Source organism: Tursiops truncatus, chromosome 8, assembly GCF_011762595.2.
Source record: "Tursiops truncatus isolate mTurTru1 chromosome 8, mTurTru1.mat.Y, whole genome shotgun sequence".
NCBI classification, from domain to species: domain Eukaryota; kingdom Metazoa; phylum Chordata; class Mammalia; order Artiodactyla; family Delphinidae; genus Tursiops; species Tursiops truncatus.
In genome coordinates this window covers 13,660,808-13,679,673 of record NC_047041.1, presented here as the reverse complement: position 1 = coordinate 13,679,673, position 18,866 = coordinate 13,660,808, and the positions used below count along the sequence as shown (strand labels likewise).

Below are 18,866 nucleotides of genomic sequence, written 5' to 3'. Positions count from 1 at the left end.
GCAATGAGATTTTATTTTATTTTTTAAGATCTTGAGAAATAGAAATCCCACAATATCTTTTGCTAGCCATATCTGGGGTTTAGTCATTCTTATGTTAAATAATTTCTTCTTCATCTCTATCAGAACTCTGTTCTTCCTGTACCTTAAGCCTATATTCCTCTAGTGAAGTCCTTGATAGTGTGGGTTCCTCAAAAGAACACAGAGTGTTTTATGTGCTTTTAAAAAGTTAAACACAAGCTTTCAGTTAGTAAAGATCTGGACACAGATTACATCTGTTATACAAGAAGGATAATCTTATCTCTCTTTCCAATGCTTTTCTAATAGAACAAATGTCTGAAGAAAGATGAGAAAGGGAATGAACTTATAGCATTCTGCCGAAGAAAAGTAGAAAAAGATGTCTCTATTATTAATTTATTCATTAGAAAGTTAAGAAATGTATCATTTATGCCCTTTCTGTTCTCAATGTAAAATATAGTTCAGCTTCTTTAAGAAAATTGAAATTGATATTGAGAGCTTAATGTGGCTCTCTTTTCCTTGAATGTAGCAATGCCTGAAATTATCTGTTATCTCACTCTGCCTTCTCTCCTACCCCCACTCCCATCCTAGGACAATAGTACCTTGGAAGAGCTTCAGACAGGCCCTTCATGAAGTACATCCCATCAGTTCTGGGCTGGAGGCCATGGCTCTGAAATCCACTATTGATCTGACCTGCAATGATTATATTTCAGTGTTTGAATTCGACATCTTTACACGACTCTTTCAGGTAGGATACTAAAACGTTGGCTAAACTAGTTATTGCTATTTTTCTGAAGAGAAACCTTTTTAAAAAATAACATTTGGACATTTGGGATTTTGCCTATTATGAAAATAATTTTATTCATTCTAGAAACTATAGCCAAAAAAAAAAAAGGTTAAAACTACTCTATTTTATATATACAAATTTTTTTTGTAAAAAGAATAACTATATAATCTGCTTTATTCCCCTCACATTTATAATCTTTCTCTATTATTAAATATTCTTCTTTGCATCATTTTAATGGTTGTAGAACATCCTAAAGATGGGTATAATATATTTAGTGAGTTCTGTTATTGAACATTTATGTATGTTTCCAGCTTTTTCTCCTATGGTATTGAAATTCTTGATTGTTAATATTGAGATGTATTGATGCTCCACAAAGAACTCACTTCTTTCTTTTTCTAAAAACAATGGGTGTATATGCCACCTTGTGTAAACCTTTATTTGAAACTTCTTACTTGCACATCTAGGCCTTGCCCTGTTTCTCTGTTTTTGTTTGTTGTTTAGCCTCACTACTGTTGGTTAGAGCTGCTTGGAAATTTTCTGAATTTCATTTTGTATAGTTAAGTTTCTCCCTATAAGCATGTGTAATTTTCTTCTTAGCTTTTCAGAGTTCTTATTTCCCAAACATGTTTGTCTTCCCTTAAAGTAACAACATGATTGAAAATATGTGACACTAAATGGAGAATTTATAATTGAGAATTCAAGTTGCTTTTCCTTTTGTTCTTCATTGCTCTGAGGCTGGTTGTATGTCTTGAGCCAAATGGTCTGATTGATCTCTTGTTTCCTTAGCCCTGGTCTTCTTTGCTCAGGAACTGGAACAGTCTTGCTGTAACTCATCCTGGTTACATGGCTTTCCTGACATATGATGAAGTGAAAGCTCGGCTCCAGAAATTCATTCACAAACCTGGCAGGTCAGTGCAACGAAGCAAAGAGGTTTATTCACCTGAACTTTATTCTCCTGTGACCTTTGCTGAAATAGAGGAAACATGATCTTTTACTAGTTCCCCAGTGACCACATTTCTGCGGCAGAATTGATATCTGTTTATCAGAGGAATTGACATATTCAGATACTATGATTTGATAAATGCTTTCAAGCCACTTAAGAATTGAGCTTATATGTCTTTTGCTTTTGGTCTGAAGCCATTAAAGAATCTATTATTGATGGTCCTTTTGATTTTTGTCTCTGTCTTGTCTTTCCACCCTAATGCAAGTATGTATATTAAAGATTTTGTTTCTCTCTGTTCTCAGTTACATTTTCCGGCTGAGCTGTACTCGTCTGGGTCAGTGGGCTATTGGGTATGTCACTGCCGATGGGAACATTCTCCAGACAATTCCTCACAATAAACCTCTCTTCCAAGCGCTGATTGATGGCTTCAGGGAAGGCTTGTAAGTACATACTGTTTGCCATCTGCTAGAGTCTAGGAACTTAGGGGCTGTAAAACTGCATCATTAATGACTTTATTCCAGGTTTCTTCTGCAGATAAAGATTCAGGACACATATTGACAGGTTATATTGTAGCCCCCGCTATTGGGGCTATTGGATTTTCAGGTTCAGTAGGACTTTGGTTTTTATTTTGGAAGGATTCCTTGAGTGAAATTATTTTTCTCTACTACTTCGCTTGTTACCCTGAGTAAATTTTGTCTTTCTTTTTTTCTAAATGTTAATTTATTTTCAAATCTATGCTAGATTTTAAAATATACCAATTAGCAGAAAACGTTACCTGTTATTTGACTAGCCAGCATCAGAATGATGAGATGTTCCTGATGGCAGCACGCTCAGTGGCCCTCATCAGCCTTCATCCTAACTTCGTGTTGATTCAGCAGCATTTCTTCAGGCTGTGGGCTTTTGTAGCCTCTGCTAATATTTATGACTAAGTTCTTATTTATTCCAGAATTGCTATTCCTTTTGGAATTCAAATTGATTATCAGTTGGTAAGCACTAAAAATACTAACAGTTGACCAGGTATCAGAAAACGACTTGTGTTTTAAAGTGATTAGGAAAATCCATTTTCCATCATGCATCGTCTTCTACAGTAACACTGGAGCTGAAAGGGGTACTTCCCCAAATGGCAGAGCAGTTTGATGCTAGAAGCTTCCTGGTAGTTGATCTCGGTGGCTTAATTTGCTTCTTGTTACATTTCTTTTAAATTAACAGACTTCTCTGGTGGTCCAGTCTTTAAGTTAGTGTCTCTCTGTGTTAAATCTGTAAACAAAGGTATTTCAGGTCTTTGGTCAAAGCAAATGTCATTTAAATTAAGAATTTCCACTTTGTGGCCATCCACAGATTAAAATAGGAGTTGGTAAACTGCGGCCCACAGACTAGGTGTTTTGGTACAGCCTGCATCTAAGATAGTTTTTCCTTTTTAAAGTGTTGTTAAAAAAACAACCAAAGAAGAATGTGTGGCACAGACTTATGCGGCTTGCACAGCCTGAAATATTTACTCTCTGGTACTTTACAAAAAAGTTTGTCAACCCCTTGATTAAAATAGAGAAAGAGTATCAGTGTTTGGAGAGTATCTTCTTGGAACTGATCTGTGTTATTTAATTTTTTTGAAGTACTAGTAAAATTTATCTTTGCACTTATGCAAAATTGCCCTTTTAGAATGAGAGAATTCCTAGATAACATTTGTCTGTATTAGTAAGCAGTGATAAATTGGCTTCAGTAGAACCCCAAGATTGGTTACTCTTTTTATAGCTATTTGTTTCCTGATGGACGGAATCAGAATCCAGACCTGACAGGCTTATGTGAACCAACTCCCCAAGACCACATCAAAGTGACCCAGGTGAACTTTGTTTTAAATTATAACCATATTACTAGAGCCAAGCTTTTGTATAATACTTTACAGAACTGACAGTAGAATTATATTAAGTGATTGGAACACGTAAATTTTAAACCATTGACTAGATTAGTGAATTTAGGTGTGTGTGGCTTCTTTTCCTTTTTTAAAATAAATTTATTTATTTTAATTTTTTTGGGCTGCATTGGGTCTTTGTTGCAGCGAGCGGGGGCTACTCCTCGTTGCTGTGCGCGGGCTTCTCATTGCAGTGGCTTCTCTTGGTTGCAGAGCACGGGCTCTAGGCATGCGGGCTTCAGTAGTTGTGGCTTGCTGACTCTAGAGCATAGGCTCAGTAGTTGTGGCGCACGGGCTTAGTTGCTCCACGGCATGTGGGATTTTCCCGGGCCAGGGCTCGAACCTGTGTCCCCTGCATTGGCAGGCAGATTCTTAACCACTGCGAGACCAGGAAAGTCCTGTGTGGTTTCTTTTTAAACTGTGCTTCTTAAAATAGGGCCAAAGGACTTCTTTGGTGGTCCAGTGGTTAAGACTCCGTGCTTCCATTGCAGGGGGCACAGATTCGATCCCTGGTCTGGGAACTAAGATCCCACATGCTGCAGGGTGCGGCCAAAAAAAAAAAGGACCAAGACTAGGTGCTTTCTGTTTTAATTGAACACTGTTGTGACACTTTCATACAAGCAAAAGTAGTATTAAAAGTAACAGTTTTCAATTTTCCTGTTTTTAGCGTTTACAGTTGCAGTCATTCATTCAACAGATATTTGCAATAGGCTGAATAATCTCTTAATTTCTTTTTAATCAAAGGAACAATATGAATTATACTGTGAGATGGGCTCCACATTCCAACTGTGTAAAATATGTGCTGAAAATGATAAAGATGTAAAGATTGAGCCCTGTGGACACCTCATGTGCACATCCTGTCTAACATCCTGGCAGGTATGGATCCAAACCATGCTCTTTTCTCAGCTAAGTAATGACAATGAAGAATTGGGGATTATATATCCTTTACGGATATAAAGAATGGCCTGGTTTGTGGGGTAGGTTCTAAACTTTTGATTCTTTTTTCGTTTCTAGGAAATGTATTTTTAGTGGACGAATATTTTAAGAACTTTCAGATGTGTCTATTACCATCTCCTGTTTCCTTTGCAGGAATCAGAAGGCCAGGGCTGTCCCTTCTGCCGATGTGAAATTAAAGGTACTGAGCCCATTGTGGTCGATCCCTTTGATCCTAGAGGAAGTGGCAGCCTGCTGAGGCAAGGAGCAGAGGGAGCTCCCTCCCCAAATTATGATGATGATGACGATGAACGAGCTGATGATTCTCTCTTCATGATGAAGGAATTGGCTGGTGCCAAGGTAAGCTTCAGTTTAAGAGACTGTGGCAAAATCCATTATCAGTTGTGTCCTAAAGCAATAGAGCACTTAATGACATCCAAAATACAAGGAGTAACAGTAGCTAATATTTATTGAACGTTTACTGTGTGAGAAAAGATGATGCTAAGTACTTTACTTATTTTAACTCATAATCTTATACTGATACATATTCATGTAACCATATGAGTAGATATTACTGTTCTCCTCATTTAGCAGTGGGAGAAACCAAGGCACAGTGAGGCTAAGGAATTTGCTGAAGGTCACACAGCTAGTCAGTCGAACCAGAATCTGTGGCCAGACATTCCGGCTTCAAGGCCCATGCTCTTATTGTCTGTATGCTAGAACTGGGCTCTATTCAGATAGCTTGGTAGAGAAAATGAGGGGTGAGTAAAAGAATTGGACCCATTTTGCTACTGTGAGCAGAATATTTTCTCCTTGCCTATTTTTCTAATGGAGTCTTGGCATTGGAAAGTTAGGTTTGGGCGGGAGAAATGAGGCACCGTTAACAACCAAATAAATGGCAACTACAGTGATTGGAGGGTAATAGGAGGTACCATACAGAAACTAAAACTAGAAAGGTCCTAGTAAAGATGGGAAAGATAAAGGCTAAGAAAGTATGTGAACAAGTTCTGTTACGTCAGTGGTAGGGTAAAACAGGGATTTATTCACTAATTAGAAGTAAGGCAGTCATTGAAGATTTTAATAAATATAGGGCAAACAGAGGTTCTAATATGTTGTCAGTTCTCTAGTTTGGACTGTTATAACTTCATAGGAGGCATTTTTTTGTACAAAAGAAGCTTTCTTTTATACCAGCACCTGACTGCCTGGCACATAGTAGGTGCTCAATAAATATTGAAAGGATGGATTCCATCTCTTAAGTGATTGTATCCAGTGTATCTTTTCCTTTCTGTCCTCAATGTCACTGCCTTATTTCAGGCTCTTATAATCATCTGTTCGTCCCGCTTCCAGAGTCATTGATCTACAGCACATACCTTGACTACCTTATTCCTTTGCCTCACACTCTTTAATGACTTCTCATTACTTAATGGAGTAATAAGTCCATTCTCTTTTCTAGGCACTTTGCCCTGGTAATCCTTTCCACTTTGTATTTTGTAATCCAGCAAGACTGAACCACTAAAAATTTCTCCGTGCTTTTGTCTTGATAGTTTCTATGTAATTTAGCTCAGTTTTCATTTCCTAGGAAACCTTTCCATACTCTACCCTGTTTCCCCCATGCCCAAGACCCACAAATAATCTAGGTCTGGCCAAGTGTTTCTGGGATGCTATGAATATGTCTGCCATAGAACTTATCACCTTGTAATATTATATTAAAAGTATTTCCTGGGAATTCCCTGGCTGTCCAGTGGTTAGGGCTCCACGCTTCTGCTGCAGGGGGCACCTGTTCAATCCCTTGCTGGGGAACTAAGATCCTGCATGCCACGTGGTGTGGCCAAAAAAAAAACCCAAAAGAAAGTATCCGCAGGGGATTGGGTCCTGGAGTCCCAGCAGATAAAAAAATCTGCAGATGCCCAAGTCCCTTATGTAAAGTGGCACAGTGCAATGAATACAGTCGGCCTTCCTTACTCATTTGGGTTTGGCAGAATTCAGTTCCTTGCCGGTCGTAGAATTAAGATCCCTGTTTCCTTGCTGATTGTCAGCTGACGGTATTTTTTAGGGGCCAGCTACATTCTTTGGCTCCTGGACTCCTTTCCTCCTCCTTCAGTCATGAAGGTTCTCAACTTTTAAGGACTCATGTGATTAGATTGGGCCCACTTGGATAATCCAGGATAATTCCCCTATCTCAAGATCTGTACCCTTAATCACATCAGCAAAGGTCTTTTTGCCAAGTAAGATAACAGATTCGCAGATTCTAGGTTTTAGGGCATGAACATCTTCCTGTGGGAGAGGGGACCGTGATCATTATTCTGTCTACTACAGTCCATATAACAGAATGCTCTGCAGAGTGAACTCAGTTTACATATACTTAAGTGGAAAGCTGTCAATGTGTATTAAATTAAAAAAACAACTGTATATTATATATAATGTCACCTTACTTCTGTTAAAATTATTTAGTTACAAAAGAATTATTTTAACATGCATGGGGGGAAAATTGGATGACTACACGTCACATTACTATTATTTCTGAGGCTACAGGATCAGAGGACTTTCATTTTATGGTATGTTTGAATTTTTCACGGTTAACACATACTACTTTTGCAAGCTGTTTGTTGTGCTAGTTAAGTAGCTCTCTTGAGTGCTATATGGGATAAGAAACCTAAGACAAAGGCCCAAAAGGAGATAGTAGTTTTATTTGGGAAGAGAATATATATACAGGTGAAACACTATTTAATACAAGCCAGACAGTGCACATTATTCTAAATTGTTGGGTACACAGTCTAAGTGCTATAGGACTTTAGAGGAAAGAAGAAATTTAACAGTTTTTTCTGTAGCTAATATATATAAATGAGATTAAATTTACTCATTTAAATAAAAGTAATAAATGCATACTGTAGGGCTTCCCTGGTGGCGCAGTGGTTGGGAGTCCGCCTGCCGATGCAGGGGACACGGGTTCGTGCCCCGGTCCGGGAGGATCCCACATGCCGCGGAGCGGCTGGGCCCGTGGGCCATGGCTGCTGAGCCTGCGCGTCCGGAGCCTGTGCTCCGCAGCGGGAGAGGCCACAGCAGTGGGAGGCCTGCGTACCGCAAATAAATAAATAAATGCATACTGTAAAAATTCAAGTAGAAAAACAAACAGCTTCATATATTGTTTTGCACTTGGCTATTCTGTAATTCATTTAGTCTCTTCTTAATGGACATTCCTGTTGTTTCCAGGCTTACACATATGGACATTCTTTTGCAAGTCTGTCTGTAGGGTAAATTTCTAATAGTGGAATTGCTAGATTAGAGTATGTCCATTTAAACTCTTTGAGAGAGGAGAGGGATATAATTAGTGGTGGGACACATGGGAATTTCAGAAAGCCATGGTGTTTCATTTCTTAGCTGAATGATAGGTTCTACGTGGGTGTTTCATCTTTTATTATTCTTTGTACCTTATAGTTCATTATCTACTTTGTATGAATAAAATACTGGAATAAAAATATCTTAACTTTTTTTGTTCCCAATTTTTTGTCCTAAAGTCACTCCCAAAGTATATGAGACTATGAGAGTGTCTGTTTCGTCATATCCTAGTAGCTTGTTGTTGCTTTTTGCTGTTTGTTTCGTTTTGATTTTTTTTTTTTTAATTATTTTTGGCTGCATTGGGTCTTCCTTGCAGTGTACAGGCTTTCTCTAGTTGCGGCGAGTGGGGGCTACTCTTTGTTGCGGTGCGCGGGCTTCTCATTGCGGTGCCTTCTCTTGCTACAGAGCATGGGCTCTAGGCACACGGGCTTCAGTAGTTGCAGCACGGTGGGCTCAGTAGTTGTGGCTCGTGGGCTCTAGAGCACGGGCTCAGTAGTTGTGGCACACGGGCTTAGTTGCTCCGCGGCATGTGGGATCTTCCCGGACCAGGGTTCGAACCCGTGTCCCCTACATTGGCAGGTGGATTCTTAACCACTGTGCCACCAGGGAAGTCCCTGATTTGTTTTTAAAATAGTGAATCTACTTTTTAAAAAATTCCATGTGATCAGTGCACTTGGATTTTTTTTTTTTTAAGTTTAAAAGAATTGCTAAAAGGTTTACAGAAATGTCAGCTCCCTGCTTCTACCCCCTCTAACTCCTGTGTCCCATTCAGATTTTTCGGTTCTAAAAGCTGTTCCTTAACCATATACTATACTGCTTTCTCTTGATTCTGCAATATTAGTTATCTGTTTAGAAAAGGATTTAAATGTCTTATCTCCCTCCTTCCTACTCCCTATCTTCCGACTATAGTTAATTTGAATGTTTTTTGGTTCTGTCAGTATTCAAGTGATTTTTGCTCCCTATTGTATCAAGTAATATACTACAATGTGTTGATAATTACTTTTGCTTTCTTTTACAACCTTCTGCTTTTCTGAAATAATTGATTTACTTTTATTTCCTTAGTGTTCAGTTTGTACCTGTTACGACCACGTCTTACCAGACATCCTCTTGATATGATTTTCTGTGGAGTAAATTCTATTAGCATATTAATATAGTAGATATTATGTTATATAGTATACTAATATATGGGAGTCTGCCATGTTTTGGCTCCAGTCTGGACTGGTTTCTCGCTGGGTGTGCTGCATTCCATGTCACGCTGAGGTGTCTCCCCTCACCATCATCGTGGGGCTTCATTGCCTCTTCTTTGTGTTGGAGTGCCTATTTCTTAACTCCCGTGTTTTTATGTTTCTTGCTTTAACTTCCTTGTTTGGGTGGAGTATGCTCTCAAAATAGCTTTCTGTGAAAAGGTGAGAGGTGAAATTTTTGAGACGTTTGATATCTTAAAATGTCTCTATTCAACCCTCAAACTGACTAGGTACAGAATTCTAGGTTGAAAAAAAAATTTAGCTCTATGAATTGTTACAGCCTCAGTGACTTCTAGTTTCTGGTGTATTTTTGCTCTTTAGTACCTCCTTTCCCTCTATCCTCAGAAGCCTTTAGGATGTTTTCCTTATCCTTGATTCCCTGAAAATTTAAGTGTTTTGTTGGTTGGTTGATTGGTTATTAGTTTTCTTTTCTTTCTTTGGGCTAGCTATGCAGTGAACGCTTTCTATATGGGTATTTATGTCCCTTAGGTCTTAGAAATATTCTTGTATTATTTCTTGGATAATTTCGTCCCCGTATGTGCTTTTATCCTTTTCTGGAACTTTGTTGTATGTTGAGATAAAAAAACATCTCGTGGGTCGGTTATGATATTGAAACGTGAATTGAAGAATATGATTAACTCAATCCTCTGCCCTTTAGGAATGAGAAGGAGGGATGGATGGTGGGAGGGATCAAAATAGGCAGAGAGGGCCTTCCAAATTGAGAAACAACTTGAACAAAGTTAGGGAGGTAGGAATTCCAATGCAGGGCATTATGGAAAATGCTGTTGGTTAGGGAGACCAAATTAGACTTGAGAAAGCGAGGCAGGAAAGTGACATTTTGTGACATGGGAAAGTGGAAGTTACTGATGGATGGGTTTTGAACTAGTGAGTATTTAAGGATGGTTAAGCTGGTAATGGTGAGCAAAATGATTTGGTGAGATAAGAATCTAGAAGTTGGGAGAATCACTAGAAGGGGGTTTTAATAAATCAGGTCTGAAGTTGGTAAGTAGAATGAAAAGGAAGATATAGATATGAGATTATTTTATGGGAAAATCAACAAGATGCAGTGACTAGATATTGATGATGAAGTGAGAGTTAGTTTGACTAATCACTTTTCACTTCCTTAACCCTTGAGGTGTTTAGCTGCTCATGCTGCATTGACATGGAGCCCGTTTTCTTAAGCATGAGTAAAAGCAAGTAGCTGATGATGCAGCCTTTTTTTCCCTCATTCACCTCCCAGCATTAATGATAGGACTCAGTATGGGGATGGTTGTTTCTCTGTCACCTTACATAAGTGCTTGTAATACATGTTTGCCTATTTTCCATCTATTTTGCTTTTAGGGAATGCAAATGTGAATTAGTATTTTGTATAAATTCTTGTATATCTCTTGACAGCTTACTTGGACAAGCTTATCAGCTACTCATCACCCTGCTGTAGGCAGGGAAATGGAAAAGGTTATACATTTATTTGTTTCTTTTGATTTGGCACCTCAATTTTTAGAATACAAATTGACAAAAAAAATTATCCCTTTTAATTACTGAATTGAAATAGCATTTCTTTGGAAGAACTAAAGATGCTTTTTAGTAATACCATTGATCATTTTCTCTTAAAAATCTCTTTTTTTCTTTTAATCACAATAACCCATGGAGAATTTATTAACTTTGATTTCTTTCCTCGTTCTGCCCCTTAATCATTATTTTCCTAGGTGATTTGTTGAGAGGTTAATGTATGCCCCTTTCTTTTAATATGATTTTCTGTTTTTAATCTTGGAAAGATTTTTTTCTTTTTCTGAAGAGGAAAATATGGGAAATTGTAAAGTTTTCTAAAATTATAAGCTAGGAAGCTTTTTATGTAGCACAGCCTTTTCTAGATATTACATTTTGCCTGTAGCTTGCATCTGCATGGTATTTCTGTGATTGAGAGCGCCCTCTTCTGGTGACATAGAAATAATTCAGGAAGCACTACCTTAAGCCAAAGTCAGGCTCGTTGGTATATTCTGTGTTCATGTAGTACTTGTTGTGTACATCTTTCAGAGGAGTTGAGAGATACCATTCCACCAGACAAGAATAACCTATTAGGAAATTTTTTTGTGTTAGGTGGAACGACCTCCTTCTCCATTCTCCATGGCCCCACAAGCTTCCCTTCCCCCAGTGCCACCACGACTTGACCTTCTACAACAGCGAATATCTATTCCTTCAAGTGCTTCTGGTCTTGGAACTGCTTCTAAGGTAAAGCATTATCCATTTCTACATTTTCTGATTCTTTGTTGTGTATTAGTGGGGTTTGATTGATTGCTTCCATCATGCTTCCACAGGCTCCTTCTGGTTCCCTTCATAAGGACAAACCATTACCAATACCTCCCACTCTTCGAGATCTTCCACCACCACCCCCTCCAGACCGGCCATATTCTGGTGGAGCGGAAACACGGCCTCAGAGACGCCCCTTGCCATGTACACCAGGCGACTGTCCGTCCAGAGACAAACTGCCCCCTGTCCCCTCTGGCCGTGCTGGAGAAGCATCATGGCTGCCTCGGCCAATCCCCAAAGTACCAGTAGTTGCGCCAAACCCTAGTGACCCCTGGACAGGGAGAGAATTAACCAACCGGCACTCACTTCCATTTTCCTTGCCCTCACAAATGGAACCCAGAACCGATGTGCCTAGGCTTGGAAGCACATTCAGTCTGGATACCTCCATGGTGAGTCCTGATTTTGAAATTATTTATCTTAATAACAAACATTCGTGGATGGCATTGAATGGGTCAGTTCTGTGGTATGTTTTGTACAGGATTCAAGGATAATATTAATCCCTACCCTCAAGAAGTGTATATGTTAATATGTTTGTTATGCAATAAATGTGTTTCTGGGTGTGTATGCCATGAGTAGTATAAATAGAAAACACTTCAGTTTTAAAGAAAGGAGAGATTATTTCTAGATAGAGCAATCATGAGGGCTTATGGAAAGAGTGGCATCTGAATTTGAAATATTCTTTCCAAAGTGGATACAGTTTTAAAATAGACCTACAACGACAGAAATGCTCAAGATGTATTGTGGGATAAGAAGTAGTTTAATTTGAGAAAAACAAATTTTGGGTATCAGGGTAGGAAAAGGGGCTAGAAAGGAGCCTTGCTGCTAGATTAGAGCACTTTGTATACCCCCTCCCAAAAGAATTGGAATTTATTTGGTACAAATGAAGAGTACGTGAAGATTAAATTAGTGGAGTGACGTGACCAAAATGATGGTTTAAAGAGAGGAATCTAGGAATAGTATGCAGGATGGATGGGAAAGAGAATAGATTGAAAAAAGGGAGGTTAGCAGTCCATTGGATAAGCATGAGATAATGGGTCCAGAACAGGGGGTGGGAGAGGTATATTCCTTCTTTTGTTGGTTCGTTTATGCACTGAGCAAAAAAGTTTGCCCTCACAAAGTTAACATTCCACCGGAGGAAAGATGGAAAATGAACAAGATACGTTACAAAACATGTAAGATAGTGGATTCCGACGAATGCTGTGGAGAAAAATAGGGTAAAAACAGGGTATAGGGAAAGTTGGGATGGGGCAGGTACATGTAGGGATGGGGTACAATTCTGAGCAAAGACCTGGAGTAGTGTGGGGAGTGACCTGGAGCAACGGGGGATGAGGGAAAAGCAAGTGAGTTTGGGAGAGTCTATCTGAGGAATAACAAAGGGGTCTCATATAGCTGGTACTGGGTAAACAAGGGGAAGAATCCTGGTCTAGGAGCAGGAGGGGGAGCTGGTTTAGGTCGAGACTTTAGGGAGCATGAAACAAAGACCCAGAAAGGCTTGAAAGCAGTCAGTGGGTGGAAAAAAGGATGAAAAATCGCATACACACACATATACACATGCACACACCCCAGAGGTTTTGAACCTGGCTAACTAGCGACAGACATGTTGAATTTGAGATGAGCCATTGAAGGAAGAATTGTCCAGTAGGTAGTTAGAAATCCAAGAAAAAGATGGAATTGGAGGGTGAAGTTAAGAAATCCTGTGGTCCTTAAATGAACTATGTATTTCTTCGTTGAAAGGGAAAGGGGAGGGTAACTTAGCATTCAAGTGGCATTTATGTGATAGGCAGTCTAATTAGTGAGAGTGGATTAGGTTTGACTTTCTGGTGGCATCAGTATGGAAAGATGTATAGATTTTTTAAGCTAGAATGGTATTTGTGCAGACAGCCAGTTTCCTCAAATCTTTCTAGAATTAAAACAAACAAAAAAAACCCATTTCCTAGAACTGTCTCCCTAACCCTTACATTTGAACTTTCAAATATACTTTTGTCACACATAATAATCCTTAAGCATGGCATTGGGGGAGAGGTCTGTGTCTGTATGATTGTTCTTGTTATTTTGAATAGATTAAATAAGTAAGAGGAGATACTTAGCTGTATTAAGAAGGTTCTTTTTTTTTTAACACTTTTCTTTCCAGAATACGAATAGCAGCCCGTTAGCAGGTCCAGAGTGTGAGCATCCCAAAATCAAACCTTCTGCATCTGCCAATGCCATTTATTCTCTGGCTGCCAGGTAAGTTTACTAAAATTATATTTCATACAGTAGAGTTGATACTTTTAAACAACTTATTTATAGAAAATTTAGAAAACCCAGAAGAGTATAAAGAAGAAAATTAAAATTGACCTGTATTTCCATTATGTAAAAATTATCATGTTTTGGACTGTTTCTTTCCATTATTTTCTCTGTGCATATGTACATAGATCAGTCTTGCTGGGGCTCATCAATTTTATTAATCTTTTCAAAGAAGCAATTTTTGTTGGGTTTTGTTTTTTAAATATTAATTTATTTGGCTGCACTGGGTCTTAGTTGCAGCACATGGGATTTAGATTTAGTTCCCTGACCAGGGACTGAACCCGGGCCTCCAGCATTGGAAGCATGGAGTCTTAACCACTGGACCACCAGGGAAGTCCCTAAAAGAAATTTTTAAAAAAGCCAACCGGGACACTTTCGCGGTGTGGCCAAAAACAAAAAACAATGAAAAGGTCGGCAGCAATCATTTGACCATATATGTGAGGATTTGTTGATACTTCTAGGCTTTCCACTCTATTCCATCAGTCTATATGTCTGTCTTTATGCCAACACCACACTCTTTTTTTTTTTTAATTTATTTTATTTAATTTATTTATTTTTGGCTGCATTGGGTCTTCGTTGCTGCGTGCAGGCTTTCTCTATTTGCTGCGAGTGGGGGCTATTCTTCGTTGCAGTGTGCGGGCTTCTCATTGCGGTGGCTTCTCTTGTTGCGGAGCTAGGGCTGTAGGCGCGCGGGCTTCAGTAGTTGCGGCTCACAGGCTCTAGAGCGCAGGCTCAGTAGTTGTGGCGCACGGGCTTAGTTGCTCCGCGGCATGTGGGATCTTCCCAGACCAGGGCTCAAACCCGTGTCCCCTGCATTGGCAGGCGATACTTAACCACTGCACCACCAGGGAAGTCCCTGGACCATTTTTTTTTTTTTGCGGTACGCAGGCCTCTCACGGTTGTGGCCTCTCCCGCTGTGGAGCACAGGCTTCGGACGCGCAGGCTCAGCGTCCATGGCTCACGGGCGCAGCAACTCTGCGCCATGTGGGATCTTCCTGGACCAGGGCACGAACCCGTGTCCCCTGCATCGGCAGGCAGACTCTCAACCACTGCGCCACCAGGGAAGCCCCCCTGGACCATTTTTAAAGTCTATTGAATTTGTTACAATATTGCTTCTGTTTTATGTTTTGGGGTTTTTTTTTTTTTTTTTTTTTTTTGGCCGTGAGGCATGTGGGATCTTAGCTCCCTAACCAGGGATTGAACCCACACCCACTGCATTGGAAGGCAAAGTCTTACCTACTGGATCGCCAGGGAAGTCTGGAGTTTTTCTATTTGTGCAAAAAATGTCACTGGGATTTTGATAGGGATTGCATTTAATATGTAGGTCACTTTGGGTAGTACTAACATCTTAACAATACTAAGTCTTCCAATCTATGAACATGGAATGTGTTTCTGTTTATTTGTCTTCTTTAATCTCTTTCAGTGGTGTTTTGTAATTTTTTAAAAAAATTTATTTATTTTACTTATTTATTTTTGGCTGCACTGGGTCTTTGTTGCTGCACACGGGCTTTCTCTAGTTGCGGCGAGCGGGGGCTACTCTTCGTTGCGGTGCACGGGCTTCTTATTGCGGTGGCTTCTTTTGTTGCGGAGCACCGGCTCTAGGCGCGTGGGCTTCAGTAGTTGTGGCACGTTGGCTCAGAAGTTGTGGATCGCAGGCTCTAGAGCACAGGCTCAGTAGTTGTGGCCCACGGGCTTAGTTGCTCCGCAGCATGTGGGATCTTCCCCGGACCAGGGCTCGAACCCGTGTCCCCTGCATTGGCAGGCGGATTCTTAACCACTGCGCCACCAAGGAAGCCCTGTAATTTTTATTGTACAAGTCTTTCACCTCTTTGGTTAAGTTAATTCCTAAGTATTTTCTTCTTTTTGATGCCATTACGAATGGAATTGTTTCTGAAATTTCGTTTCCAAGTTGTTTATTGTTCATGTATAGAAATGCAACTGACTTTTGTGAGTTGACTTTGTATCCTGCTACCTCGCTGAGTTGATTTATTAGTTCTAACAGCTTTTTTGTTGAGTCTTTAGGGTATTCTACATATAAGATCACATCATCTGAAAAAACGGAGATAATTTTACTTCTTCCTTTCCAATTTGGATGCCTTTTATTTCTTTTTCTTGCGTAATTGATTTGGCTAGAACTTCCAGTACTATGCTGAACAGAAATGGTTAAAGTGGGCATCCTTGCCTTGTCTGTGATCTTACACGAAAAGCTTTCAGTCTTTCACCATTGAGTATGGTGTTGGCTATGGGTTTTTCATATATGGCTTTTACTATGTTGAGGTACATTCCTTCTATCTATTTTGTTGAGTATTTTTATCGTAAAAGGGTGTTAAGTTTTTTCAGATGCTTTTTCTGCATCGATGAGATGATCATGTGGTATTTTTTTCTTTGTTGATGTGGTATAGTATATTGATCAATTTTCATATATTTAACCATTCTTGTATTCTAGGTATAAATCCCACTTGGTAATTCATTGTATATAATCTTTTTAATATGCTGCTGAATTCTTTTTGCTAGCATTCTGTTGAGGACTTTTGCATCAGTGTTCATAAGGGATATGGGTCTGTAGTTTTCTTTTCTTGTAATGTCTTTGTCTGGCTTTGTATCATGGTTATGCTGGCTTCATGGAATGGGTTCCCTCTTCAATTTTGGAGAAGTTTGAGAAGATTTGGTATTAGTTTGTCATTAAATGTTTGGTAGAATTCACCAGCGAAGCTGTCAGGTCTAGGGCTTTTTTTGTTGTTGTTGGGAGATTTTTTGATTACTGATTCAATCTCCTTACTAGTTATAGGTCTATTCAGATTTTTTTTTTCTAATTTATTTTGTTTGTTTATTTTTGGCTGCGTTGGGTTGTCGTTGCTGTGCACAGGCTTCCTCTAGTTTTGGTGAGCGGGGGCTACTCTTCATTGCAGTGCGCATGCTTCTCATTGCGGTGGCTTCTCTTGTTGCGGAGCATGGGCTCTAGGCACACAGGCTTCAGTAGTTGTGGCACACAGGCTCTAGAGTGCAGGCTCAGTAGTTGTGGCGCACAGACTTAGTTGCTCCACTGCATGTGGGATCTTCCTGGACCAGGGCTTGAACCTGTGTCCCCTGCATTAGCAGGCGGATTCTTAACTACTGCGCCACCAGGGAAGCCCAAGTCCTCTGTTTCTTTACTTATCTTCTGTCCTCTTGTTCTGTCCATTATTATGAGTGGCGTATTGAAATCTCCAGCTGTTATTGTAGAGCTGTCTGTTTCTCCCTTTAGTTCTGTCAGGTTTTACTTCATATATTTTACTGTCATTCGGTGTATAAATGTTTATAAGTTTTAAATCTTCTAGTGTATATAATGTTCTTTGTCTCTTGTAACGTTTTTTGATTTAAAGTCTATTGTTTCTGATATTAGTATAATATCAGAGTCTCTTATAGACAGCATATAATTGGATCGTGTGTTTTAATCCAATTTGCCAGTCTCTGTCTTTTGATTGGAGAGTTTAACTCATTTATATTTAAAGCAATTACTGATAAGGAGAGACTTCTGTCATTGTACTATTTGGTTTCTGTATGCCCTGTAGTTTTTTGTTGCTTATTTCCTGCATTACTGTCTTCTGTGTTTAGTTGGGTTTTTGTGGTGAAATGTTTAAGTTCCTTTTGCATTTCCTTTTGTGTATACGCTATAGATATTTTCTTTGTGGTTACCATAGGGATTACATTTAACATCCCAAAGGTATAACACTATAATTTGAATTTATGCCGGCTTAACTTCAATAGCATACAAAAACTCTTCTCCTTTACAGCTCCACCACACCCATTTTGGTTGTTGATCACAAGATTACATCTTCATACATTGTGTGCCCCTAGTTCTTTTAAACGAGTTCATGAACTAGTTCTTTTAAATGCATTAGTTTCCTAAATTATGCAGAAAAAGAGATTTGGAGTTACAAACCAAAGTTACAGTAATAGTGGCTCTTACACTTTCCCTTTAAATGTATTGCTGTCTTAAATCATGTGGAAAAAACCAGAAGGTACAGTTACAAACCATTGTTACAATAGTACTAGCTTTTATAATTCTCCATGTACTTACCCTTATTAAAGTCTTTATTTCTCCATACAGCTTGAAATTACTGTCTAGTGTCTTCATTTCACCCTGCAGGGCTCACTTGAGCATTTCTTTCAGGGCAGGTCTAGTGGTCATGTACTCCCTCAGCTTTTGTTTATCTGGGAATGTCTTGATTTCTCCCTCACCTTTTTTTTTTTTTTTTTTTTTACCCCCGATACGTGGGCCTCTCACTGTTGTGGTCTCTCCCGTTGCGGAGCACAGGCTCGGGACGCGCAGGCTCAGCGGCCATGGCTCACGGGCCCAGCCACTCCACAGCATGTGGGATCTTCCCAGACCGGGGCACGAACCCGTGTCCCCTGCATCAGCAGGCGGACTCTCAACCACTGCGCCACCAGGGAAGCCCCTCCCCCTCACTTTTGAAAGACAGTTTTACCAAATACAGGCATACCTTAGAGATATTGTGGTTTTAAGTGTGCAGTAGCATTATGTCTAAAAATATATATGTACATACCTTAATTTAAAAATACTTTATTGCTAAAAAATGCTAACCGTCACGCAGGCCTTCAGCAAGTCATAATATTTTTACAATAGTATAATCAGAGATCACTGATCACTGTAACAAATATAATAATGAAAACCTTGAAATATTTTGAGAATTATCAAAGTGTGACACAGAGACTTGAAGTGAGCAAATGCTGTTGGAAAGATGGTGCCAGCAGCCTTGCTTGATACAGGGTTGCCACAGATCTTCAATTTGTAAAAAACACCATCTGTGAAGTGCAGTAAAACAAGGTATGCCTGTGTAGGAGTCTTGGTTGACAGCTTTTTTTTCTTTTAGCGCTTTGAATATACCGGCCCACTGTCTTCAGGCCTCTAAAACTTCTGATCAGAAGTCTGCTCGTAATCTTATTGAGGATCCCTCGTACGTGATGTTTTGCTTCCTTCTTTATCTTTGTCTTTTGAAAATGTGGGTCTCTTTGAGTTCCTTTTCCTTGGAGTCTAATGAACTTCTTGGATGTTTATATTAATCATTTTGGGAAGTTTTTGGCCCTTATTTCTTCAGATATTCTCTG

The 18,866-nt window shown here is 39.5% G+C and overlaps 1 protein-coding gene across 2 annotated transcripts in view; it reads left to right on the top strand.

Annotated features, from left to right (window-relative positions):
* CBL (Cbl proto-oncogene) overlaps nt 1-18,866 on the top strand; it is an 86,930-nt gene that overhangs the window by 51,814 nt on the left and 16,250 nt on the right. For both annotated transcript variants that reach the window (XM_019941767.3, XM_073808095.1), the window contains 9 exons: nt 607-763; nt 1,589-1,710; nt 2,048-2,185; nt 3,495-3,582; nt 4,396-4,527; nt 4,741-4,944; nt 11,262-11,393; nt 11,480-11,860; nt 13,603-13,697. In XM_019941767.3, the coding sequence (XP_019797326.1) occupies nt 607-763; nt 1,589-1,710; nt 2,048-2,185; nt 3,495-3,582; nt 4,396-4,527; nt 4,741-4,944; nt 11,262-11,393; nt 11,480-11,860; nt 13,603-13,697 (1,449 nt within the window). The remainder of the gene's footprint in view (nt 1-606; nt 764-1,588; nt 1,711-2,047; nt 2,186-3,494; nt 3,583-4,395; nt 4,528-4,740; nt 4,945-11,261; nt 11,394-11,479; nt 11,861-13,602; nt 13,698-18,866) is intronic.